Below are 26,269 nucleotides of genomic sequence, written 5' to 3'. Positions count from 1 at the left end.
GCCACACCATTGCTGGTTTGACAGTTGCCTCTTATATACTTCCCCTTCACACAACTAATTTCTCAGAGAGGGCATCAATAGTTAAGTCTTTCTCTGGAGAAAAGGAGCTCTCAGGGCTTCCTAGTATTTGGACCCAGGATTTTTTGGTCATACCAAAATCCTTTGGGATCTAATAAAGCTGAACCAAAACCCTTGAGCCCTAGTGCTGCTGGCTCCCCCTCCTGAGACGACCATTCTGTGGCAGTCATTCAAAAGGGGGCTCCTTCTTGTCTGTATACAGCATCCTTCCTCAACATTTTTATCACTGAGAAACCCCAGAAACACCCTTCAGGCTTCAAGAAACCCCAGCCATGGTATGACCATGCAGAATATGCTTGTGAAGCAGAGCTGTGGACATGCCCACCCGGGGCCCCTCCCCTTCCTACTTCCCTCCAGGCCCATCATTGGCCATTCTGGGAGAGGGGTGGGTCAACATGACCATATATGATCATATCATCCAATAAATGTTTAACAGATTAAAAAATATATATTAAAAATTAATTCACTCCTACCCATTCAGGAAACCCTCCCAGGGCCAACAAGAAACCCCAGGGTTTCACAAAACCTTGGTAGAGAAAGCCTAGGATACAGAATGCAGCTCTTAGGCTTTTCTGCTAGAACGGTCTAGAATTCTCTCACTAATAATACAGCTTGTTTTATGTCTCCCCTTTCCTATTTGATTTGTTGGTCCCCTAAACAAAGCTTATGTTATCTTTAACCAGTTCAGCCTCCTGACTGATGCATAGGCAGTGTGTCAACACAGGTCTGTTGTAATTTCCCAGTCTGATTCCAGATGCTCTTAGTTTCTCAGCCGTCTTCCTAGCTATGCTTCTCCCACTGTACAACGTTCTTAACAGGTGGTCACAGCTACAAAATGTGTTGCTGCTTCTCAAGACTATATATATAGGACACTAGACGGAAACAACGTGTGCATTCAATTGTAAGTTAGTGACATCCCACAGGGCTGCCCTCTACCTCTGCCTTTTTAAAATAAAAAAGATATCTTGTATTGATTTTGCAAATGGTAAAAAATGACCCATTGGTGCAGAAGTTCCATTTTAACCTCTGAACTCCAAATTGCTCTTCTGCCGGACGTTTGGTTGAATTTCCCCCAAGCAGGCTCCATCCTGTGCTAACCTGCCAACCGTGCTGAAATGCAGATATGTCCTGTCAAATATGGCAGTGGCCCATTCAAAACCATACACAGTAGTAGCTGACATCATAGGGTGGGTGGGAGGGAAGCTGTCCCGGCAGCAGCTCAGGCAGAGGGGCCAGGCTCCTCACACGTGGTGCCTTTCAAAGCACCCCGTGCCCGCGTCTCCCCGCCCTACCCCAAACGCCATGCAACACCGCCACACCTGCTGCCTACACCACAGGGCTCATCCCCCCCAAGCGCGACTCCTTGTCTGCCCTGATCCTGCAATTCACCTACGGATGGCTGGAGGTAAGGTCTCAGCTGCACAAAGCCAACCGTCTGTTCTCTCATAGGCCTCTATTCTAATCCAAATGAAGGAAAACAGACAAACAGACAAACCCACTCACAGAGCAATCCTATGTAGAGTCCCACTCGTCTCTACACCCGTTGACATTCACACATCCAGAACTATATACAGTAACCGCCTCCGGGGGTGGTGAAGAGCCAGTTAGCGCCCCCTGGTGGTGAAAATGCGCATGCGCGGCAGCTCCGTGCCTGCGTCTCCCCCCCCCCCCCAGCTTTCACAGCAGAAAACTAGCGGGGCCACTTTGGCGGCCACGTCTCTCACGGCCTGGTGAGCTTCTCTCTGCAGGAGGGGGAGAGGCAGGCTTGGCGGCCCGTCACCGAGGCCTTTGCGGCCCACTAGTGGGCCGTGGACCACAGGTTGACTACCCCTGATATACAGGACTGTATCACCCTCCTTTGGCTATGCTAACATATTTGCTTGAATTTATTAGCCTGAACAAGTAAATTACTTACAATGTTAAACACAACGTATGTGTCTAACCACCAGCCCTATGAATAAATTCCTGCATTTTATTAGTTCAAAAATAAATATGTAGCCATATAAAATAGATTTTTATAAAAACACAGCACTTTCTTGTTTTCATAGCACTTGACCCCTCATTTCAAAGCAGAAAAGAATTAATCTTGCTCAGTTCCTGCTCTTCAGCTATTTCTTATGTCTACCCCAAGAAAGTACAGAGTCCCTTACCCGAGGGTAGTTCTGTATAGAAACATGAGCTCTAGTTCCAATGGCCCCTCACCCAAAATAAAATAAATACCATTATGCCAACTTTTACCACTTTTATACAGTAACAAGACAGACATTCCCAACATACATGTCTTTAAAAAGAGAAGAAGAAAGATTGATTCAGAGCTTGGCCAACATTTGGGAAGAGCCTCAAATCCACCAGTCATCCTTATCCATTGTTCCTCTTAATATTTGTGAAACAGCCCTGGGGGTGGAGACTGTCCTGGCTATTAAAAATAGCGTTTCCGCTTTCAGGAACCAATTGGCAGCATTGGTCCTAGTGTGGAATGGGCCTGTATTTAGAAGGGCATTTACATTATTGCGCTATAATGCTCTCCCTTCAGCATGGGTAGAGGGAAAATATAATAAGCTTCCACCCCAGGAACGAACTTGCATATGCCAGGATGGTAACATCGAGAAAGCTGAACGTGTGATTTCTGATTGCTTTATTTACAACCAATTGCGTCAGGAATTCCTGCATTCCATCTTTACTGACTTAAGGGCTACCTCAAGACAAGTCAAATTAAAGGAACTCCTTTCAGATAAAAATAAGAATTTATCCTATATTATTGCCAAATATGCAAGATTAGCAATTAAATGTAGAAGTGCCTGGCTAAATATGTATAAGGGTTAGGATGGATCTATTGAACAGAGGAAGTATTTTGGAACTTTTAGTCAATTTTATATAGTGTTTTAATGTATTTTGTACTGGTCGTTGACCGAAATAAATGTATCTGTCTGTCTGACTGCCACTGCCCTGGCCAGACCTCATTTGGGGGTTCCAGAGGCATTTTTATAAGGAAGAGCAGGTGGAGAGGAGAGCAACAAGCCTAAGCTCTGGAATATGATTGCTGCTTTTAAGTATTTGACAAACAGTCGTTTACAGGAGGGTAGGGAGCTGTCTCAGTTATTAGCAAGAGCCCAGCAGCACCTCCAAGACTAACACAATGTGTGCCAGGGGGGGACCTGCCTTGAGTCCCTGCTCACTTCTTCAGAAACAGCCGGAATGTGAGTCCATCTGTCCTTATATCAAGGAGAATGGAGTGATTTCAAACGCTGAAGGCCCAGAGCAGGCAAATGCCAATAGCAGGTGTGATAGGATGAGGGATTACCAAGGGAGATTAGAAAGAGAGGCGGCTGAATAGCAGCTGATAATGAAGCTGGAGACAATGCATCCTCCTTGACTGAACCGAGACCTTGGTTTCCTGTCTCCTTACCAAGGCTCATTTCTCCACTCCTACTAGCCATCTACATATCACACCTGACCGCATCATGCCTGCTATTGCCTTTTACATGCTAATGTCATTCAGCATCTGAAATCACTCCACTCGCCAAGATATAAGGACAGACAGACTCACATTTTAACTACTTCTAAAAAAGGGAACATGGTCTCGCGAAAGCAACTCCCTTGCCATAGATTTTGTTGGCGTGAACGTTGCTCCTGGACTCTTGTTCTTTTCTACTGCTCCAGACAGCCCAACACAGCTTGATCTATCTTGATCTATCGCCCATACTGCTCGCCTTGGTGCCACCAGAGACTGGAGAACAGACCCCGCTGGCTGGGGGAATACTCATCCTTCTGAGCCAAGCCATTTTGGCACATGAAGCCAGGGTTCCCGTAAAGACATGACGGGTATTCCTTATACCCTTCTGCAAAAAATGTTCGGAGGCTCACTCAAGCAATGATTCAGTCTGAAACATAATCAGAAATTCTGAGAAAATCCAAGGGATGTCGTCAGCATTGGTGGAAATCCTACAGGATCAAACATATATCTAGAGAAGAGGGTGCCCATGAGTTCTCTGGCAACCAGTGGCCTACACCAGTGACTTTAAGGTGGTGGGTGAGGCCAGTTGTGAGTTTTGGGCAGGAAGCCTTCTGACTGGCCAATGGAAATCGGATTGGTCATGTGGATTTTTAAAAACGTGGCAACAATAAACAGTATTTGCGGTTGAGGAGACAGCACATTTGTCCGCAGTGACAGGGGCCGGACGAACTCTGGAGAGCCATTGTGCGCCACATGTAGAAGTGTTTGCGTTTTGCCCTCCTGTTAACAACAACAACCACAACAGTGTCCTTCCTACCCCAGTAGGGACACCAATCCTGGCTCTCGTTCAGCAAGGCTTTTCAACAGTTGCTGCATTTCTAACACGCTAAGGCTCCCCATAGAATAAACAGCACTCAATGTGTGCTTAAAGTCAAGCAGCGTATGAAAGGACTTTTTTCCTGGATCAAAGCCTTCCTCCAGCTCCGTGTTGCATGCCGGCAGCTGCTCGAGCGTCCTCCATCAGGAAGCCAGTCCCCAAACCGATGCCCACGTTTCTCGGCCATCTGCGTGCGTGCCCATCTGTTCCGATGGCACACGCTTCCCTTCGCAAGCTGCTTGGACTCTTTCCTGACAGCACTGGTGCCAAGCCGGGGTGATTTAATCAGCCGCTTGAACACAAGCCTCTCTTCTGGAAGGGAACTGCTCCGCGGGAGGAGAGCTGAAGAGGCATCGTGTTTTGGTGCACTTGGCCAAGAGAAGACGAGGCAGCTGCCCGGGCCAAGCAAAGCAAGTGCCAGGGAGGTAGGAGGCTGTTGGCCAGGGCAGTCAGGTGTTCAGGGAGGGTCCGTCACAGCCTTCATGACAGCAGGTGTTTTGTAAACCCACAACAACACAAGCAACACACATGGCCTCGAGAGAAGCAGCAGCCGTCGGCCAAGGTGCCGCGGCAAGTCCTCATGCCCTTTGCTGGCTGACTATTGGAAAGGAAGAACAGTGTGTGTGTGTGTGTGTGTATGTGTGTGTGTGTGTTGGGGGGGTTGTCATGTATCAATAACCAAGTCCAGGGAACCCTACAAAATCTCTGGAGGTAATGCTACCAGATAGGGAGTGATGGCATCAAATCACACATCTGATCTCCAGAGTTCCAAGGTTGTCTCTGCTTTCCAGGGGAACGTTTGGGGTGGGATGGTGGGGGGGGGGGTTGTGGTAGCTAAATAACCTGGCCTGTATTGTGGGGAAGGCTTCTTCTGTTACCCATTGGATGCTCGTGGCAAGGAGAAGAGATTAAGACAGAGTGTGTTGGGGTGCTGGAGAGGGGGAGGGGGGATAAATCATTATCTGTGCATGAAAAAGCCAGCCGTCCCAATTACCTAATTGAGTTGTCAGTTCAAAGAGGAAACAAAAGTTCCAATCATAAGAGAGGGATCCGGAAGATGTTGCCCCTAATGGAATCTGGGATGGAACACCAAGATGAGAAGGGGTGCTTTGTACGGAACTTTAAAAGACGCACCATAAAGTACAAACCAAAATTTGAGTCCATAAAGTATATTACATATATAAATATAAAATGCATCATTTCTGACCTGAATCTAAAAACACTCACAAAAAATAAGAATAATTCATAAAATAGTTCCTCATCATTTCTGAGATTCCTCTGTGCCATCCAAAGTCATTTTTAAATGGAAGTTTTTGGGTACCGTCAAACTTTCTAGCTAATTTTTTGATTCCCAAACATGGGATTGTCTTCAAGCTGGTCTGTCTCAATGCTCCCCCATCCACCTGACCGGAAGGGAGATGCCATTCGGTGCCCCTGCATGCCCTTGCACTACCAGAACAGTTGTAACTGCTGTATTGTTCTTTCTGGGATGACGTTGGTGGTGGAAAGTGCCGTCCAGTCACAGCTGTCTTATGGCACCTCCTAGTGGGCGTCTCAAGTCAAGAGACACGCAGAGGCTTGCCATTGCCTGCCTCCGTGTCACAACCTTGGTATTGCTTGGAGGTCTCCCTTCCAAATACCCCCTGGGACTGACCCTGATTGGCTTCCGAGATCTGATGAGATTGGGCTAGCCTGGGCTATTTATTTCATCCGTTCTCAAAAAAGTCCAGGAACACTGAAGGAATAGTATGCCTCCTTTCTTCTTGCAGACTTTGCATATGAAATCTTGGGTAAATTGCCAAATTCTGTGCAGCATTAATTTTGTGAATTAGATCTAGCATGAGCCACCCCAGCTTGGGGGGTGGCCTCCCCTTTCTTTTGCTCTCAATTTCTGATACACAGATCCTAGTGTAGCCATCAAGACGTCCATTACACGCATTTCTTGTAGGCTGATTACATGGAAAGTAGCGTTGCTCTTTGACCCTTCATTGACCCATCTTTCTATGTTCTATGGATTCAGTGACACACTTGTTTTTTGATATGTATTTCAATGGAAGATTGAATACGTGTACTTGTAGCCACTCTGTTCATGTATGTTTTATTCTTCTGGTCTAGGAATGTAATAAATGAAATGAAATACATCGAGGTCCTCCATAGTCACTTCTTCTCTCTCTCTCTCTCTCTCTCTTTCTCTCCCTCCTCTACCTCCAACATCACACTACACACAGAAGAACTGCACCACCCAAGACTTGAGTATAAGGGCTGCAGGAGTTCTATACAATTCCCTTTCTTTTTTACTCTCACTTTCATTAATCCGCTCAAGCTAAGCCTAGCAGGGTTGTCAGAGGTTGCCAGAGGTTGCAAAGAATCAATTGTGTTAGCTAACTAGAGCTGTAAAAGTTTCATATACAACCTGGACTCTCATCCTAAGTAGATCTGGAAAGAGAGACTTGTGCCCTATATACTGAATCACAAAATCAGGATTTGCAAGGAAAGGAAAGGCACAAACAAGGAGGCCACTAATGGTGGAGAGGGGGGGGGGATCAGCTGCTCAGTTTTATACCCTACAGATTGAATTCTACTTCATGAAAAACTTATCTCCCCCCTTCCTCCCATAAGCAGGTAGTATTTTTTAAAAATTGCTAAGATTCCAAAAATCAATACCCAGTGGAACACAGTAATATAAAATGGAGTTGTACTTACCTGTAACCGCTGTTCATGAAGTAGAGTTCTGTGCAGACACACATTGAGATTCACATCCCTCTCCTTTGTTCAATGAACCTGCTAATCTCTCAATGTGGAACTACACAGAAACCATGTTAATGAAACTAGAGTTGCATATACCTGTAACCATTATTCATCTAGTGGTCTTCTGTGCAGGAACATATCCCTCCCTCCTGCTCCCCAGTGAACTCTCTGGAAGCATCATTTCCTGGGGGTTCTGGCTGCAGCATGGAGAGGACAAGTGCCCCCTTCCTGATCACTTGATCATTTTGGTGGAAAAGCACCAAAGGGAGGAGGGGCACTCCTAGTCTACTAAAAAGCATTGCTAGGCTTTTCCATGAGTGGCCTCCCAAGCAGCTCACCCTCCCAGGACTCCTCCCTGACACCTGGAAAAGGTTGCATCTCCTGCAGGAGGAAGGCAGCCGGCTAGGAGACCTCAAGCATCTAGTAAGGGGCCCCTCTCCCTGCTTAGCCTTGACAGAAAACATTCAGAGCCCCCAAAACACATCCAGCCATGACAAGAAAACTTTGTCAGCCGCTGCACCAATCCTGACAGCCACAGAGAGTGGGATGGTGGGAGCAGAAAACTCACCAGGCTCAGGTGGGTAACAGGAAGAGACTCATGTCCTGCTGCATCCCAGTCTTGTAGCTCGTGGCTGGTGGCACAGAGATCCAGAAGGATGGGACTGCGGGGCTGGAGATGAAGGAGGCAGGGCAGGCTTGCTATAACCTCATGCGAGGCTAATGAGGGAGCAGGAAGGGGACAGACTGGGGAGAATAAAAGGCATCAGGACATGGGAATAGGGGGTGGCGAGATAGAAGGAAAACAGAGTGAAGAGAAAGCAGCAAAAAGAGCAAGGTAAAGGAGGCCAAGAAAGGGAAAGATCTGTTGGGCAGACATCACGCCAATGGAGCAGGAAGGTAGAGCCCAGCCAAGGGGTGGAGGGGTAGTGATGAGTCTCCAGGGACACAGATAGTGGGGAAGAGGGCGCGAGCGAGTCTGAAGAGTCCTTGGGGAATTCCACTGGGAATCACAGAATCACAGAATCATAGAGTTGGAAAGGGCCACACAGGCCATCTAGTCCAACCCCCTGCTCAACGCAGGATCAGCCCTAAGCATCCTAAAGCATCCAAGAAAAGTGTGTATCCAACCTTTGCTTGAAGACTGCCAGTGAGGGGGAGCTCACCACCTCCTTAGGCAGCCTATTCCACTGCTGAACTACTCTGTGAAAACTTTTTCCTGATATCTAGCCTATATCGTTATACTTGTAGTTTAAACCTATTACTGCGCGTCCCTTCCTCTGCAGCCAACGGAAACAGCATCCTGCCCTCCTCCAAGTGACAACCTTTTAAATACTTAAAGAAGGCTATCATGTCCCCTCTCAACCTCCTTTTCTCCAGGCTGAACATTCCCAAGTCCCTCAACCTATCTTCATAGGGCTTGGTCCCTTGGCCCCAGATCATCCTCGTCGCTCTCCTCTGTACCCTTTCAATTTTATCTATGTCCTTGTTGAAGTGAGGCCTCCAGAACTGCACACAGTACTCCAGGTGTGGTCTGACCAGTGCCGTATACAATGCGACTATGACATCTTGTGATTTTGATGTGATGCCCCTGTTGATACAGCCCAAAATGGCATTTGCCTTTTTTACCGCTGCATCACACTGCCTGCTCATGTTTAGTTTAGAATCCACAAGTACCCCAAGGTCTCGTTCACACACAGTGTTACCTAGAAGCGTATCCCCCATCCAGTAGGCATGCTTTTCATTTTTCTGACCCAGATGCAGAACTTTACACTTATCTTTATTAAATTGCATCTTGTTCTCATTTGCCCATTTTTCCATTGTGTTCAGATCTCGTTGAACTCTGTCTCTATCTTCCGGAGTATTTGCCAGTCCTCCCAATTTGGTGTCATCTGCAAACTTGATGAGTAGTCCCTCCACCCCCTCATTGAGATCATTAATAAAGGTAAAGGTATCCCCTGTGCAAGCACCGAGTCATGTCTGACCCTTGGGGTGACGCCCTCCAGCGTTTTCATGGCAGACTCAATACGGGGTGGTTTGCCAGTGCCTTCCCCAGTCATTACCGTTTACCCCCCCCCCCCCAGCAAGCTGGGTACTCATTTTACCTACCTCGGAAGGATGGAAGGCTGTGTCAACCTTGAGCCGGCTGCTGGGATCGAACTCCCAGCCTCATGGGCAAAGCTTTCAGACGGCTGCCTTACCACTCTGCACCACAAGAGGCTCTTGAGATCATTAATAAATATGTTAAAAAGTACCGGGCCGAGCCCTGAGCCCTGAGGTACCCCACTACTCACCTCCCTCCAGTCTGATGAAGCACCAGTGGACATGAAGGCAGCCCCCTCAGGCCTTTCCCGGTGCTTTCTGTACCCCAAATGACACATGCAATGAACCTTTGCAGGCCACGGAGCGCTCCCACACTTTCCTTGTATCTGAATAATCCTACTGGCACAGTGTCTGGGGGGGGGTCCACCTCAAGCAAGCTGCACCAACTTATGACATCCCCAGTATTTTATTTATTTATTTATATGTTTGTTTATCTATTTATTTATTTATTTGGATTTTTTTTAATACTGCCCATTCGTTATGCATGCAAACAGAAACCACAAAGATTAACCAGGACATTTCGTAATTCAAATTAAGGTACTGAAAGAAACTTCCCATTTGCTAGCAGGAAATTTTGTTTTTTCAGGACTGGTGCCAAATCTTAAGTAAAAACATACCCATTGCAATGATACCATAGAATCATAGAGTTGGAAGGAGCCACACAGGCCATCTAGTCCAACTCCCTGCTCAATGCAGGATCAGCCCAGAGCATCCTAAAGCATCCAGAATAGAAATCTCCAGTCATGGAACCTTTCCAATTCATGAAACCAACCATTATTTTGACACATAACCTGTTTGGTGTAGCATGCAGAAAACAAAGTCCCCGATAAATTCCTGAAAATCTAAGTTTTAAAATGTTGATTTTATGGTTCATTGTGAAGTACCTTACCCGTCCCGTGTGTCTAAATCATTGGTGCATGCAAAAGCACCAAGATATAGCTGTGATTTTACTAAGTGAAGTGGCTGTTTTGGAGACTATGTGCTTGAAGAAAGTTTATCATCATCTCCATAGCCTTTTCCACTATTTTTAATCCTTTGCCCTGATAAGAATGTCATCCAACTAAGAGTAGACAAGAATCCCTTGTTGATATAATCCAGCAATCAAGGTAACTAGAGGTCCAGCTTGGTGTAGTAGTTAGGAGTGCAGACGTCTAATCTGGCAAGCTGGGTTTGATTCCTCACTCTTCCACATGCAGCCAGCTGGGTGGCCTTGGGCTCACTACAGCACTGATAAAGCTGTTCTGACCAAGCAGTGATATCAGGGCTCTCTCAGCCTCACCCACCCCACAGGGTGTCTGTTGTGGGGAAAGGAAAGGGAAGGCAATTGTAAGCTGCTTTGAGACTCCTTCTGGTAGAGAAAAGCAGCATGTAAGAACCAACTCTTCTTTTTCTATTACTTTGGTGAAAACCCTTGGTGATGAAGAGAGACTGAAAGAAAAAACTTTATCTTTGAAATGCTGCCCCTGGAAGATCAAACGTAGAAACTTTGGTGGATAGGAATATCCATGACAGCCAAGGGTGATAAGAAGTCATCCTGTAATGTAATCTGAAGAACAGAGATTCCATATGGAATTTGCATTTGCTGACCCACTGGCTTAGTTCTCTCAGATCCAGGACTGCTCTCCACTCTCCAGATCTCCTCAGAACTACAAAGAAAATTGGACAGACCCCTCAGAAACGTTGGTCTAAAGGAACTTTCTCTATTGACCCAGTGTGCTGAAGATAATATTGCATCCAAGAATAACTGGCATCTTTGTTCTGATCTGGGCACTGGAGATGGCATGAGCCTTGAAGATGATTACCAAAACCTTAAGCCTGATCCAGAATTCAACTGGGAGCCAGTGAAATTTGTTGAAGGGCAGGCCAGATGTGGGACCTCCGTAGTGTGTTTGTGAGGATCCTGGCCACAGCATTCTGGGCCAGTTGCAGTTTCCAGGTCATGGTTAAGGGAAGGCCTGCATAGAGCGAGTTACAGAAGTCTAGTCTAGAGGTGACCGTCACATGGATCAATGTGGCTAGAATGTCTGGGACCAAGTAGGGTGCTAGTAGCTTGACCTGTTGCAGGTGGTAGAAGGACTGCCGTACTACTCTCATGACCTGTGCCTGTAAAGAGAGGCATCACGGATCACACCCAGGTTTCTGGTGGAGTGAACTACGATAGTCCAGATTGGGTAGGTACACTTCCTCACTTGTACCCTTCCTGCCAAGCCACAGGACTTCTTTGAGGGGTTAAGCTTCAGGTGACTCTGCTTGAGCTACCTTGTCACCATTTCCAGGCATCTGGCTAAGGATTCGGCGGGGGGGGAATCAGGGTGGCCATCCATCAGTAGGAAGAGCTGGGTGTCATCAGCATACTGGTGACAACCAAGTCCAAACTTCCGCACCAGCTGAGCAAGAGGCTACATGAAGATGTTAAATAGGATTAGAGTGGTACAGGTCTGACAGAAAGAGAAAAGATAAAGAAACTTTAAAGTGATGAGAATTCCCAAACCCTTGTTGTTGTTAGGTGCGAAGTCGTGTCCAAGCCATCACGACCCCATGGACAATGATCCTCCAGGCCTTCCTGTCCTCTACCATTCCCCAGAATCCATTTAAGTTTGCACCTACTGCTTCAGTGACTCCATCCAGCCACCTCATTCTCTGTCGTCCCCTTCTTCTTTTGCCCTCAATCGCTGCCAGCATTAGGCTCTTCTCCAGGAAGTCCTTCCTTCTCATGAGGTGGCCAAAGTATTTGAGTTTCATCTTCAGGATCTGGCCTTCTAAGGAGCAGTCCGGGCTGATCTCCTCTAGGACTGATCGGTTTGTTCGCCTTGCAGTCCAAGGGACTCACAAGAGTCTTCTCCAGCACCAAAAGCCTCAATTCCTTGATGCTCGGCCTTCCAAACTACCCTATGTACCCCTTAATTCTGTGCTGCTCCCACTAAGGTGTGCAAAACATTTCACAGGGAACTAAATTTTAGTGCATTTTTTTATAATAGTCATAAGTTTGCAAATTTTATATAAATTAATGTTTAATTATGATTCTGAGTTCTAAATGCATCCAGCATTCTACTTCATATTTTTTGTTCTGGTCTAAGTAAACCTGGCTCTCCAGATTGGAGACTGCCACTCTTAATCACTGTAAAGAAGCTCTGATGGCCAGAGAAGAAGCCTCGTGGAATTTTTTTTTATCCACTTCCTTTTGTCTGCCTAAATAATCTTAAAAAGCGTTACCCCCATCTTTTGACAGCACCGCCCCTAATGTAAAGCAATAACAGGAGCCTCAATTCATGGCACCTTGAGATCCTCCATAGTGTCTTTCGGGAGGTCACCAAAAAGTTTTGATATGCTGGTCCAGGAGGTGTCCTTACAAAGCATCACTCTTTCCACTTTTAAGACCTCATATAAAAACCCAGGAAAGGGACAAACGGAACGTCCTTTGGACAACCTTTTACAACCTCTACCAGCCAGTTTTAAAGAGACCGATGATCCGGAGGTTTCAACAGTATCAATTTGTTAATTTAAGGAAAAAAAAAAAAAGATGACTTATTTCATTGCTAACTGGAAACCTCTTAAACAATTTTTGCGTGTTTTGCGAGGAAACGATCAGTTGATATATGGTTTGGAGGATTAAGGGGGGAAATATATTCATAGAAAAAGGGATTTCATCTTTTTATATTATAATAATATAGTAACTGATAAGTAATTTGATATATATTCTAGTTAAAATCAGAAGCCTCTTTAAAGTATTTTCTATATTTATTTTGTTTCTATTTCTTTTCCTCTGTTTTTCTTTCTTTATTTCCTTTTATTGCCTATTAAAATTCTTATTAGCTTTGTTCAGTTTTTTATGTCATGTTTAAAAATGTTTAATCAAAGTTATATCAAGGCAGAAATTACTTCGTTAAGTAGTTGCTGATCATGATCTGCCTGGAAAAGTCTGGAAGAATTTTCCTGCAATTCAGAGTCTGCCCCTGACCATTCCCCTTCTTCCTTATCAGAAATAGGGCAATGGGACCTCTAACGGAATGAGCATCTTCCATCTCAGAGCCAGAATAAAAGGATGCTGAAGCACAGCTGAACCCTGCTGCTTTTTCTACACCAGCTGGCAACCAGCAAAGTAGATTTTTCCTCATCAGAAGTCTCTGATTAATGCACCGCGGAAAGCCCTGCCCCAGAGCCCCCCTGGATAATTTTCCTATAGGGAAGGGGTGAGATGCCCTCCGAGGGTCTGTGGGATGAAGAGGAAGAAGGGTTCCTCTTGGAGATTATTCTCCGATGCTCTCTGCCTCTGCTCCCCTTGATTGTTTGGCTTGTATTTCCCATTAAGGGGTTTAATAACAGGGGGCCCTGGGTCTGAAAATCTGCTGGGTTTGTGGCAGGAGAAATAATCGGGCCCAGGAAACCCCAGGGGGGGGGGAGGGGGTTAAAGGCCCATAGGATCCAGTTCAATTTGGGGGTGGCTGAAAACAGCAGAGGGAAATGGCCCACCATATTTGCACTCATTGCTGGCCTGCAGGAATGGGCTGATCGAGGATTTCCCCTGACTGGCAGCCCACCTGTGTGTTGGTCTGCTGTCCCTCCCTCAGGACCTCACTGTGACCATGTGGAAAGGGGATCCTTCTGCTAGTCTCATCTTCAGCAGGCTTAGGATCATAGTCGGAAGGGATCTCCAGGGTCATCTAGTCCAACCCCCTACAGAAATACAGAACACTCACAACTACCTGCCTACCCAAAGCAACCCCAATTCCATGCCCAGATGATGCCCCCCCCCAAAAAAACAGAATCCCTGGCCAGTCTGTCACTGAGGAACTGCTCTGCCAGGAAGGAAAGTTGCTAGCTTGCCAGCTGTGGGTTGGGAAGCATCTGGAGTCTTTGGGATAGAGCTGAGAGTGGTTGAGAGGGACCTCAGCAGAGCAGAAAGCTATGCAGTCCCCCCTCCCAAGCAACCCTTTTCTCCAGGGGAACTGATCTCTGTTGCCTGGAGATGAGCTGTGAAACCAGGAGATGCCCGGGTCCCACCTGAGGACTGGCATCCCTAAAAGCAGCTGTGAATGGACCTGAAGCTTCGGATCTTCCAGCCTTAGAACCCCTGAAGGGGATTTTTTTTTACTTATTTTGAAATTTAAATCTGATTTTTTTCTTTTAAGTTATATTATTATTATATTCTGGCCTATCGTCAGAAACTCAGAGCAGATACCTCACGTAAACATCCCAAAGAGCTAGGCTAAATAAATGTATCAGGAATCTTTCCATCACTTTGCAGGTGATGGTGGTTTTTATTTTTGAGACATTAGTACAACATGTAACCCTCACCTGTGTGGCCCAGGCCAGCCTGAACCACTCAGATCTCAAAAGCTGCGTCTTGGGAGTGGGTGGGGGAGACCTCCACCGAAGTCACGAGTCGCTAAGCAGAAGCCAGTAATGGCAAGCCAGCTCTGTGGGCCGTGGCTCAGTGGCAGAGCGTCTGCTCAGCATGCGGAAGGTCCCGGGGTCAATCCTGGGCATCTCTAGCTAAATGACCTCCACCTGACACCCTGGAGAGCTGCTGCCAGTCAGAGTAGACAATACTTTAACACTATAAGGCACCTTTATGGGTTCATGAGTTCTCCATTTTATTTATTTAGAATCATAGAATCACAGAATCATAGAGTTGGAAGGGGTCATACAGGCCATCTAGTCCAACCCCCTGCTCAACGCAGGATCAGCCCTAAGCATCCTAAAGCATCCAAGAAAAGTGTGTATCCAACCTTTGCTTGAAGACTGCCAGTGAGGGGGAGCTCACCACCTCCTTAGGCAGCCTATTCCACTGCTGAAATACTCTGACTGTGAAAAAAAAAATTCTAGCCTATCTAGCCTATATCATTGTACTATTTTTTCCTGATATCTAGCCTATATCTGTCTGAGAGCCTCTTGTGGTGCAGAGTGGTAAGGCAGCCGTCTGAAAGCTTTGCCCATGAGGCTGGGAGTTCAATCCCAGCAGCCGGCTCAAGGTTGACTCAGCCTTCCATCCTTCCAAGGTCAGTAAAATGAGTACCCAGCTTGCTTGCTGGGGGGTAAACAGTAATGACTGGGGGAGGCACTGGCAAACCACCCCATATTGAGTCTGCCATGAAAACGCTGGAGGGCGTCACCCCAAGGGTCAGACATGACTCGGTGCTTGCACAGGGGATACCTTTACCTTTACCTTTTAGCCTATATCGTTGTACTTATTTTTTCCTGATATCTAGCCTATATCCGGGACACCGGGGAATGGTAGAGGACAGGAAGGCCTGGAGGATCATTGTCCATGGGGTCGCGATGGGTTGGACACGACTTCGCACATAACAACAACAACAAAGCCTATATCGTTGTCCTATTTATTTGTTTGTTTATTTGTTTGTTTGTTTATTCAATTTGATTGCCCGACTCTCCCCAAAGGCTTGAGGCAATGTCTGGACAAAAGCCCAATAAAACCCCTTAAAACAGACATAAAAACCGATATATTGCATTCAAAAATCCCATGGGTATAAAGATGCTGCAACAAAAACACCTAGTAAAACCAGACCTAATAATCCTCCCAATTATACATCGAGGAGGGGACGGGCGATAGAAGGCACAGATGGCATTCGCTACCACCACTCCTGCGGGGGGGCCACAGTCTTCCTTGCTGCCTGGCCTCAGCCTGGTGGAAGAGTTCCATTTTGCAGGCCCTGCGGAACGCTGGAAGATCGTCCAGGAGTTTATTCCACCAGGGGCTTTGTGCTTTGAAAGCCCCACTGCGTCCCCATAAGTCATTTGTAACTTGATGGCATTGTCCACACACCTACAGTTGTGCAAGCAGAAAATGCCACTGTGTGTCGATGTAAAACTCCTTGCCAAATGCATCTTAATAGAACCAGCTGTTTTGATTGTTTTGCATGTGTAATCCGGGGGGGGGGGGGGACAAGTGAATGAAGCAACAGGGAACAGGATCCAATTCAACATGCACAGAATGTGGGACTCGTGCTACAAATTCTACTAACCCGGAGAAGAGGAATGCAACATAAGGCAGAATGACATCAGTGAAACCCACTCACCAGTAACCCCACCTACGTTAAAATCAGAGTCCAGCCAGGCACCTTCCAGACCAACAAAAATTTATTCAAGGCATGCACCTTCAAGTGCAAGCACTCTTCCTCAGACCGCTTGCACTCGAAAGCTCACACCTTGAATAAATCTTGGTTGGTCTGGAAGGTGCCTGGCTGGACTCTGATTTTATTGTGCTACTTCAGACCAACACAGCTACTCATTTGAACCCATCTAGACTGGTTATTTTCAGGGACTTCCGATACACACTTAATTTCTTCTTGCAACGTGAACACTGATACAGTCAGACAACTGGTCCATTAAGGTCAGATGGCAGCAGCTCTCCAGGGTGTAAACTGCACGGAGCTTTTATTTCAATCCCAGGTCGATTCAGTCCCTGCAGTCTATATAGAGTGCAATTTCCATTTTGATTTGGGGTGATTTAAATTTTCCTTCTGCAGCAAGAAGGATTGATTTGGAGTGACCCTACCTTTATTGTGCGACATCTTAGAGTGCTTTTAAGAGTGCTTTTAATGCTCAATATTTCAAGATTCGGATTAGAGAAAGCAGGCTGTTTTGAACCTCCGTGGGAGAGACACCCTGATTGGCCAAAGGTGGGCATGTGACAAGCTTGCCTTAAAGGAGAAGCTCCTAATTTCTCTCAACTTCTGGCGGCCTTGGATTTTTTCTCCCTTCTCTGCCTTCTTCGATCCTCTCCCCCCACCCCCTCCAAGAAAAGACGGAGGCTCCCTGCTCAGCTCCTCTCTCTCCCCCCTTCAAGAAAAGAAAGAAAGAGGCTTGGCTCCCCCCACTTCTGAACTACCCTAACCACATGCAGAACACTTTCCTGTTTCAATAGGGAGGAGGGGAAGAGGAAGAACTTAGTTCAAATCAATCTGAATTCAACAGGATTGACAATGGAATAAACAAAGTAAGTGCAGACTGTGCCCAGGGTCCCAAGCAGAGGACTTTCACATCACCTACAACCTGATGCTTTTAACTTGAGATACTAGCAATCAAGCTTGGGCCCTCCTGCATACCAAGAAGATGCTTCACCACTGAGTCATGAGCCCTTCCCCTAAGAAGCTGGCATACTGACTCAGCCCCTTGTTCCATTACAGTGCATCCTGTCTACTCTGACCAGCAGGAGTTCACCAAGGTCTCTGGCAGAAATGTTTCACATCACCTGCTACTTTTAGCTAGAGATGCTGGGGATTGAACCTCGAACCTTCTGCATGCCAAGCAGATGTTCTACCATTGAGCCATGATTTATAAGCTGCTTTATACTGACTCAGAGCCTTGGTCTATTAAGGTCAGACTCATCTACCCTGACTGGCAGTGGCTCTCCAGGGTCTCAGATGGAGGTTCTTTGCTGCACCCTACTGCTTGGACCTTTTGACTAAGAGCTGACAGTGATTCAACCTGGGACTTTCTGCATGACAAGCAGGTGTTTTTGCCATCGAGCCATGGCTCCCGCCCATAATAATCTTTAATAGTAAACAAGTCTGAAATCCGTGGGCTTAGATGGGAGTAACGCAGAACAGAACTGCAGCTGATGGTTGTGACTTGCAGGGGCTGTCCCCACAACACATCACCGTGCAGCAACAAAATTAATTTCATGCAACACACTGAGCATTGCACTATTGCATACTTGGCATCCAATGCGAGCATGGCCATTCACAGGTGGGTACGGCTCATAAGCTGGCAGGAAAAACCCGTCTTCCTCAAGCAACATCCCACAATTCCAGGTATTTAAAAATATATAAATCGACATACCAATAAAGCAAATGAATAAACATAGTTTCCTCTCTTCCCCTCGCTTAGAGCAGCCAGCCACTAAATGCCTCCTAATAGTCTTAGACTTCTTTAACTATAGCTGAAAAGGCGGAGGGGTGAAGAGATGCTCAGACCTTTGACGTGAAGCACATTAAGGATGCTTGTGCTGGTATCCAAGAGCAGCGTCTGGCTTCTCTCCACTGTGACATTATCGCCATCGTGTGGCGGCTGTCCACCAAGCCAGCTCCAGTGCTTTGACCAGTAGCCACAAAGTCGGAAGGCACTCTGGAACAAAACAGAACAAAAGTTTGTGTGTGTGTGTTTTTTTTTTTTTTTTTGGGGGGGGGGTTACTCTTTTCAGGAGGAACAAATGCTTAACTGGGTAAATCACTGAGATTTTTCAACTCCAGTTCATGCTGGACGGGTTCGTATCTAACATGCCTGTAGGGGACCCAAGGAAACAAAACAAAAATGAAGAGCTGGCATTCAAATGGATGCCAGCACCAAGTTAAGAGGGGATTTTAAAATCCTTGCCTTTCCTTCTGCAGACTGGCACAAAGGTCCAGGTAGCATGCGATGACTTGGCTGCTCTGGGAACGGTGGAAGAGGACCCCACTTCTGCTGTTCCCGTGAACTTCTCTGTTGTTGGTTTCTCGTTTTGTCAGGAGGACACAGTTAGAGATTCCATGGACCTCTGAGAAGGACCCAGTTTTTAAAGAACTAGGCTGCAAACTGTTGGACCGACACAGGCCTTTCGTCTTCTGCAACTGCCCAATCCCCAGCATCTTTACATCCCTTGTTATCCAAGAAGTGGTAATATTAATCTTAAGACCTTGACCAGTTATTGAGTCCACCATCAAAGTAGCCATTTTTTTCCTGAGAAAGTGACCTCTGTAGTCTGGGGGTCTGTAGTCTGATCTATGTCATCTGGAGATCAGTTGTAATTCCTGGAGTACTTAGCACAGCGATGATGCACAACCTGATAAAGGTGTATTTAGGAATTAACATACTTGATAAGAAAGTGGGGGAAAGAGAGAGGGAGGTTCCTAATGACATCTCTAGCTAAGAGAGAGGGTAAGACTTTAATCCAGAAGTTACAGCTGGTGCAAAATGCAGTGGCTGGGAGGGCCCATATTCAACTGGCACTTTGTCACCTGCATTGGCTACCAGTCTGTTTCCGGGTCAAGTTTAAGGTGTTGGTATTAACCTTTGAAAGAGCTTCTTGTGGCGCAGAGTGGTAAGGCAGCCGTCTGAAAGCTTTGCCCATGAGGCTGGGAGTTCAATCCTAGCAGCCGGCTCAAGGTTGACTCAGCCTTCCATCCTTCCGAGGTCGGTAAAATGAGTACCCAGCTTGCTGGGGGGTAAACGGTAATGACTGGGGAAGGCACTGGCAAACCACCCTGTATTGAGTCTGCCATGAAAACGCTGGAGGGCGTCACCCCAAGGGTCAGACATGACTCAGTGCTTGCACAGGGGATACCTTTACCTTTACCTTTATTAACCTTTGAGGCCATACACGGTCTGGGTCTTGCTTACCTGCGGGACCGCTTGGTTGCTTATGCCCTCCGCAGGGCCCTTCGCTCTGCGGGTATGAATCTACTGGCTGTCCCGGGCCGTCCCTCGGGATGTTCGCCTGGCCTCAACCCGGGCCAGGGCCTTTTCGGTCCTGGACCCTACCTGGTGGAATGACCTCCTGGAGGAGCTAAGAGCCCTGCCGGAGTCACCAGCTTTCCACAGGGCCTGCAAGACGGTGCTCTTCCGCCAGGCGTACGGTTGAGGCCAGGGCAGAGCCCGGGTTCCATCCAAGATCCCTTAGAGCCATCGGCCAGCTCCCTCTCTCATGAGACCAACGTTATGAACTCTGACTGAACAGGCGAGGGCTATAGGATTAGAATGCCATCATTGTTGTTATTGCGTAACATATAATGGGAACTTATGGGGTTTTATTGTGATTTTAATGTTTTATTGTGAACAGTGAGACCTACTGGCAAACAACGGCATACAAGTTTGAATAATAAAGAAAGAAAGAATAAATAAGACTGAGGGTTTCAAGAAGGTGGTTCTTGACTTGTTCTCTCCAGATTGCCAGCGGTCACCATTCTCCTTCCTTTGTGCTCGCCTGCTCAAGCCAAGAGGCTCTGGCAATCAGTCTCACTCTAATCCAAGATGTGCTTCATCTGGCCCACCATAACTTCTGCTGGCAGAGTAATTAATGTAGCAACGGTGCACAAAGAGATTAAAGAGTAGATAAAGGGTTATTTAGGAACTAGTATGTTTGATAGGAAGAGGAGAGACAGAGACAGGGTCCTTCGAATTGCATCTCTAGTTGGGCAAGAGGACAAGACTGAGTGGGACACTTCCAGGAGGAATGGGGAAGAGTAAGCGTAGCAACCCGAGACAAAGAATGGCATTAAACTAGAGAGAAGGTACTGTCCCCACTATCCTGCAGGGCCTTCTTCTTTGCACCCCAGACATGGCCTTTTCCATGGCCTTTTATATATATATATATATAAAGAGCCTGGAATACACTAATTTGCCTATTAAGACATTATAGGCACAACTTCTGGACCTTCCTGAGCCTTTTACACCTACCATTAGCCAAACAAACAAACAAAACATTACCCCGTTTTGCTGCAACTAGGAAAACATTCCCATTGTTAGCTGCAGCCCACAGTGAGAGAGACAGAGTGGTCAGAGCACTGGGAAACCTGTGAAGTCCTGCATTATCGGGCCTCTCCCATCTGGGCTGGCAAGGACCAGTGAGACTTCAGAAGTCTGCAGCCAAATCACAGAGACAGACTCCATGAGGCTGCCTTTCCATTCTCCCCCCACCCACCGCATTGACAGATTGCCATTTAACTAGCAAGCAAGGAGCAAGTGTTCCTGTTCCCAGTTACCGGTGAGGGACAAGGTTAACATTTTAAGTGATGGAATACAGTGTATATATTTCCCCATGCCGGAGACCCTAGGACTCCAGCTCCACCTTTCAGAACACTTAATTTCGGTGATGGAAGACGCGGGGCGTACTTGCCAGGCGGTGAACTCTTGACAGCTTCGCAGATTAATACGCCAGAGAGACTGGCTTTCCCCTTCGCCTTCCCCTCACCCACCTGAAGGGAAGCAAAAAAAAAAAAATCACATCTTCGGAGATGGCGGAAATAAAAGGGGGGGGGGGAATGGAATCGGTTTATTGCCAAGTTGCCTTTCTTTTTTTCCAAGGGATGTATTAACAGCCATCTGCTCTAATTATTCCTGGAGTGGGTGGCCACCATGTTCAGGCAGCAATAGAAATAATTATCTCCTTAAGGACATGAAAATATTTACAGAAACCAACAAAAAGCTGATTATTTTTGCTGATTTCTTTTTCAATTTTTCTCTTTTCTCCTCCCTTCTCACTTCCCCTTCCATATCTTACTAAAACTGAATTTTAATAGATTATGTTGGTAACATAACTATGTTTGTGAAATGATGATAAGGAAATAAGCTACATCCCTGCTTAGTATGTTTATTATTTACTATGAATCATCCCCCATGAGGATTGAAGATAACGTCTCTCCCTATTATGATCTATACTTTAGCCTGGTTATTTTAAAATATAAAATGTGATAGCTGTAAATTCCTGCATTTGCATAGAAGACAGTTTACTTGTCATCTCACATAGAAAAAAGTAGATGGAAATGCTATATGGAAAGTGTGTAAAGTTTGCAAAACACAAAAAACAACTGGAATATATCAAAAAGGCAGATGGAAAGTAGAAGAAAGAGATGAAGACCAAGAATTTAAAAACTGATGGAAAAGCGATGGCTAACATTGATGCATCCAGTTTAACAATTTGAGGAAAGAACTAAGGAAAAGATTCAGAGTAGTCATAGAAATATTCAAGAACCTGAGGACAGGACCCAGAAGAATATTCAAGAAGTGTGCCAAGAATTATCACCTGGACTGTCAGAAATTAATGTAACATTACAACCAAACAGAAGGAATTGTAAGGATTGAAGAGAAGCAAAAACAAACAAAAAACAAAACAATGTTGTTGTTGTTAGGTGCGAAGTCGTGTCCGACCCATTGTGACCCCATGGACAATGATCCTCCAGGCCTTCCTGTCCTCTACCATTCCCCGGAGTCAATTTAAGTTTGCACTAACTGCTTCAGTGACTCCATCCAGCCACCTCATTCTCTGTCGTCCCCTTTTTCTTTTGCCCTCGATCGCTCCCAGCATTAGGCTCTTCTCCAGGGAGTCCTTCCTTCTCATGAGGTGGCCAAAGTATTTGAGTTTCATCTTCAGGATCTGGCCTTCTAAGGAGCAGTCAGGGCTGATCTCCTCTAGGACTGACCGGTTTGTTTGCCTTGCAGTCCAAGGGACTCACAAGAGTCTTCTCCAGCACCAGAGTTCAAAAGCCTTTCACAGTCATACATTGCAACGGGGAAGACCGTAGCCTTGACTAGACACACTTTTGTTCGCAGGGTGATGTCTCTGTTTTGTAGGATGCTGTCTAGATTTGCCATAGCTTTCCTCCCCAGGAGCAAGTGTCTTTTAATTTCTTTGATGCAGTCCCCATCTACAGTGATCTTGGAGCCCAGGAAAATAAAATCTGTCACTATCTCCATTTCTTCCTGACCTATTTGCCAGGAATTGAAAGGGCCGGATGCCATGATCTTTGTTTTCTTGATGTTGAGTTTGAAGCCAAATCTTGCACCCTCACGCTCATCAACAGGCTCTTTAGTTCCTCTTCACTTTCTGCCATTATAGTGGTATCATGTGTATATCTGAGGTTGTTGATATTTCTCCCTGCAATCTTGATCCCAATTTGTGACATCTCTAATCCCGCCTTTCACATGATGTGCAAAGTGACAGTATACTGCCTTACCGAACTCCTTTCTCAATTTTGAACCAATCAGTGATTCCATGTTCAGTTCTCACTGTTGCCTCTTGACCTGCATATAAGTTTCTCAAGAGACAAATAAGATGCTCTGGTATTCCCATCTCTTTAAGAACTTGCCACAATTTGTTGTGCTCCACACAATCAAAGGCTTTAGCATAGTCAATGAAGCAGAAGTAGATGTTCTTCTGGAACTCTCTAGCTTTCTCCACGATCCAGTGTATGTTGGCAATTTGATCTCTAGTTCCTCTGCCTCTTCGAAATCCTGCCTGTACTTCTGGAAGTTCTCGGTCTACATATTACTGGAGCCTAGCTTGTAAAATTTTGAGTATAACTTTGCTAGCATGAGAAATCAGTGCAATGGTGCAGTAGTTTGAACATTCTTTGGCATTGACCTTCTTTGGGATTGGAATGTAAACTGGCCATTTCCAATCCTGTGGCCATTGCTGAGTTTTCCGAATTTGCTGGCATATTGACTGTAGCACTTTTACTGCATCGTCTTTTAAGATTTTGAATAGTTCAACTGGAATGCTGTCACCACCACTAGCTTTATTGTTGCTCAGACTTCCTAAGGCCCATTTGACTTCACATTCCAGGATGTCTGGCTCCAGGTCAGTAACAACCCCTTTTGTGGTTATCTGGGATGTTAAGTTTGCTCTTGTATAGTTCTTCTGTATAATTTTGCCACCATTTTAAAATCTCTTCTGCTTCTGTGAGGTCCCTACCATTTTGGTCCCTTATCATACCCATCTTTGCATGAAACATTCTCATCATATCTCCAATTTTCTTGAAAATATCTCTGGTCCTCCCCATTCTATTGTTTTCTTATATTCGTTTGCACTGTTCATTTAAGAAAACATTCTTATTTCTTCTAGCTTTTCTCTGGAATTCTACATTCAGTTGGGTATATCTTTCTCTTTCTCATAGAATCATAGAGTTGGAAGGGGTCATACAGGCCATCTAGTCCAACGCCCTGCTCTACGCAGGATCAGCCCTAAGCATCCTAAAGCATCCAAGAAAAGTGTGTAACCAACCTTTGCTTGAAGACTGCCAGTGAGGGGAGTTCACCACCTCCTTCGGCAGCCTATTCCACTGCTGAACTACTCTGACTGTGAAAATTTTTTTCCTGATATCTAGCCTATATCGTTGTACTTGTAGTTTAAACCCATTATTGCATGTTCTCTCTTCTGCAGCCAACAGAAACAGCATCCTGCCCTCCTCCAAGTGACAAACTTTCAAATACTTGAAGAGGGCTATCATGTCCCCTCTCAACCTCCTTTTCTCCAGGCTGAACATTCCCAAGTCCCTCAACCTATCTTCATAGGGCTTGGTCCCTTGACCCCAGATCATCCTCGTCGCTCTCCTCTGTACCCTTTCAATTTTATCTATGTCCTTCTTGAGGTGAGGCCTCCAGAACTGCACACAGTACTCCAGGTGTGGTCTGACCAGTGCCATATACAATGGGACTATGACATCTTGTGATTTTGATGTGATGCCCCTGTTGATACAGCCCAAAATGGCATTCGCCTTTTTTACCGCTGCATCACACTGCCTGCTCATGTTTAGTTTACAATCCACAAGTACCCCAAGGTCTCGTTCACACACAGTGTTACCTAGAAGCGTATCCCCCATCCAGTAGGCATGCTTTTTATTTTTCTGACACAGATGCAGAACTTTACACTTATCTTTATTAAATTGCATCTTGTTTTCATTTGCCCATTTTTCCATTGTGTTCAGATCTCGTTGAACTCTGTCTCTATCATCCGGTGTATTTGCCAGTCCTCCCAATTTGGTGTCATCTGCAAATTTGATGAGTAGTCCCTCCACCCCCTCATCTAGATCATTAATAAATATGTTAAAAAGTACCGGGCCAAGCACCGAGCCCTGAGGTACCCCGCTACTCACCTCCCTCCAGTCTGATGAAACACCATTGACAACAACTCTTTGAGTGAGGTTCTCTAACCAATTCCCTATCCACCTAACTGTCTGAAAATCCAGATTGCAGTCGTTCAACTTATCCATCAGAATATCTTGGGGAACCTTATCAAAATCTTTACTAAAATCCAAGTAAAAGACATCAACTGAATTTCCACGATCCAGCAAACCCGTTACTTGGTCAAAAAAGGAAACCAGGTTGGTCTGACAGGACCTGTTGGAGACAAATCCATGCTGACTTCCTTGGATCACCAAATTGTCCTTCAGATGTTTGCAGATAGCTCCCTTTAATATCTGCTCCATTACCTTCCCCACAACAGAGGTCAGACTCACTGGACTGTAGTTTCCCGGGTCATCCTTCCTCCCTTTTTTGAAGATCGGAATAACATTTGCTCTCTTCCAGTCCTCCGGGACATCTCCAGTCCTTAAAGAGGTCCCCAAGGTGATGGCCAAGGGTTGTGCAAATTCTCCGGAAAGTTCTTTGAGCACTCTCGGGTGCATTTCATCCGGCCCAGGGGATTTGAACTCATCCAGTGCAGCTAAATGCCTCGCAATAGCCTCTCTATCCATGTTAACCTGCCACCCAGACACTATCCCTTGGCTACTGCCAACTCTAGATGTATCTAAACCCTTTGACCTGTGGGAAAAAAACAGATATAAAATAGGCACTGAGCCTTTCTGCTTTCTCTGCGTCCTCCGTTAGAGTTTGTCCATCTGCGCCCAACAGTGGGCCTATTGCCTCCTTTACTTTACATTTGCTCCTCACATAACTGAAAAATCTTTTCTTGTTACAGTGGGCTTCCCTGGCCAATCTTAGCTCACTCTCAGCTTTGGCCTTTCTGATAATTGATCTACAGTGCCTAGTAACCTGTAGGTACTCTTCTTTAGAGCTCTGTCCTTCCCTCCATTTCCTGAACATTTCCCTTTTCTTTCTTAGTTCCTCTTGAAGTTCTCTGTTCATCCAAATAGGCTTCTTAGAGCTCCTGCAGTGTTTTCGTCTTTCTGGGATAGTCATTGATTGAGCATGCAATAGCTCTTGTTTGGGTAGCGCCCACCCTTCACATGCTCCCTTCCCTTCCAGCATTCTCGTCCATGGTATGACACTTATCATGTCTCTGAATTTATTAAAGTTTGCCCTACGAAAATCCAACATCCGCGTCTGGCTACAAGCTTCCTTGGCTCCCCATCTCAAAAGGAATTCTATGAGGACATGGTCACTTCCCCCTAGGGTCCCCACCTCCTTCACCTCATCCACCAACTCTTGCCTGTTGGTCAGTATTAAGTCCAGTATGGCTGAACCTCTTGTGGGTTCATCTACCATTTGATAAATGAAATTGTCAGCCTGGCAGGTCAGAAACTTGCATGAGTGAGTTTGTTTCCCGGCACACATCTGGG

At 45.9% G+C, this 26,269-nt stretch overlaps 1 protein-coding gene across 2 annotated transcripts in view; it reads right to left on the bottom strand.

The window, feature by feature from the left end:
* Positions 1-26,269, bottom strand: part of PKHD1 (PKHD1 ciliary IPT domain containing fibrocystin/polyductin) — a 454,238-nt gene that overhangs the window by 268,561 nt on the left and 159,408 nt on the right. For both annotated transcript variants that reach the window (XM_077315063.1, XM_077315054.1), the window contains exon 36: positions 18,194-18,344. In XM_077315063.1, the coding sequence (XP_077171178.1) occupies positions 18,194-18,344 (151 nt within the window). The remainder of the gene's footprint in view (positions 1-18,193; positions 18,345-26,269) is intronic.

The sequence above is a fragment of the Paroedura picta genome, chromosome 1 (genome assembly GCF_049243985.1).
Source record: "Paroedura picta isolate Pp20150507F chromosome 1, Ppicta_v3.0, whole genome shotgun sequence".
Lineage (NCBI taxonomy): Eukaryota > Metazoa > Chordata > Lepidosauria > Squamata > Gekkonidae > Paroedura > Paroedura picta.
The sequence above is the reverse complement of the archived record's forward strand: the minus strand, read 5'-3'. Positions and strand labels throughout refer to the sequence as shown.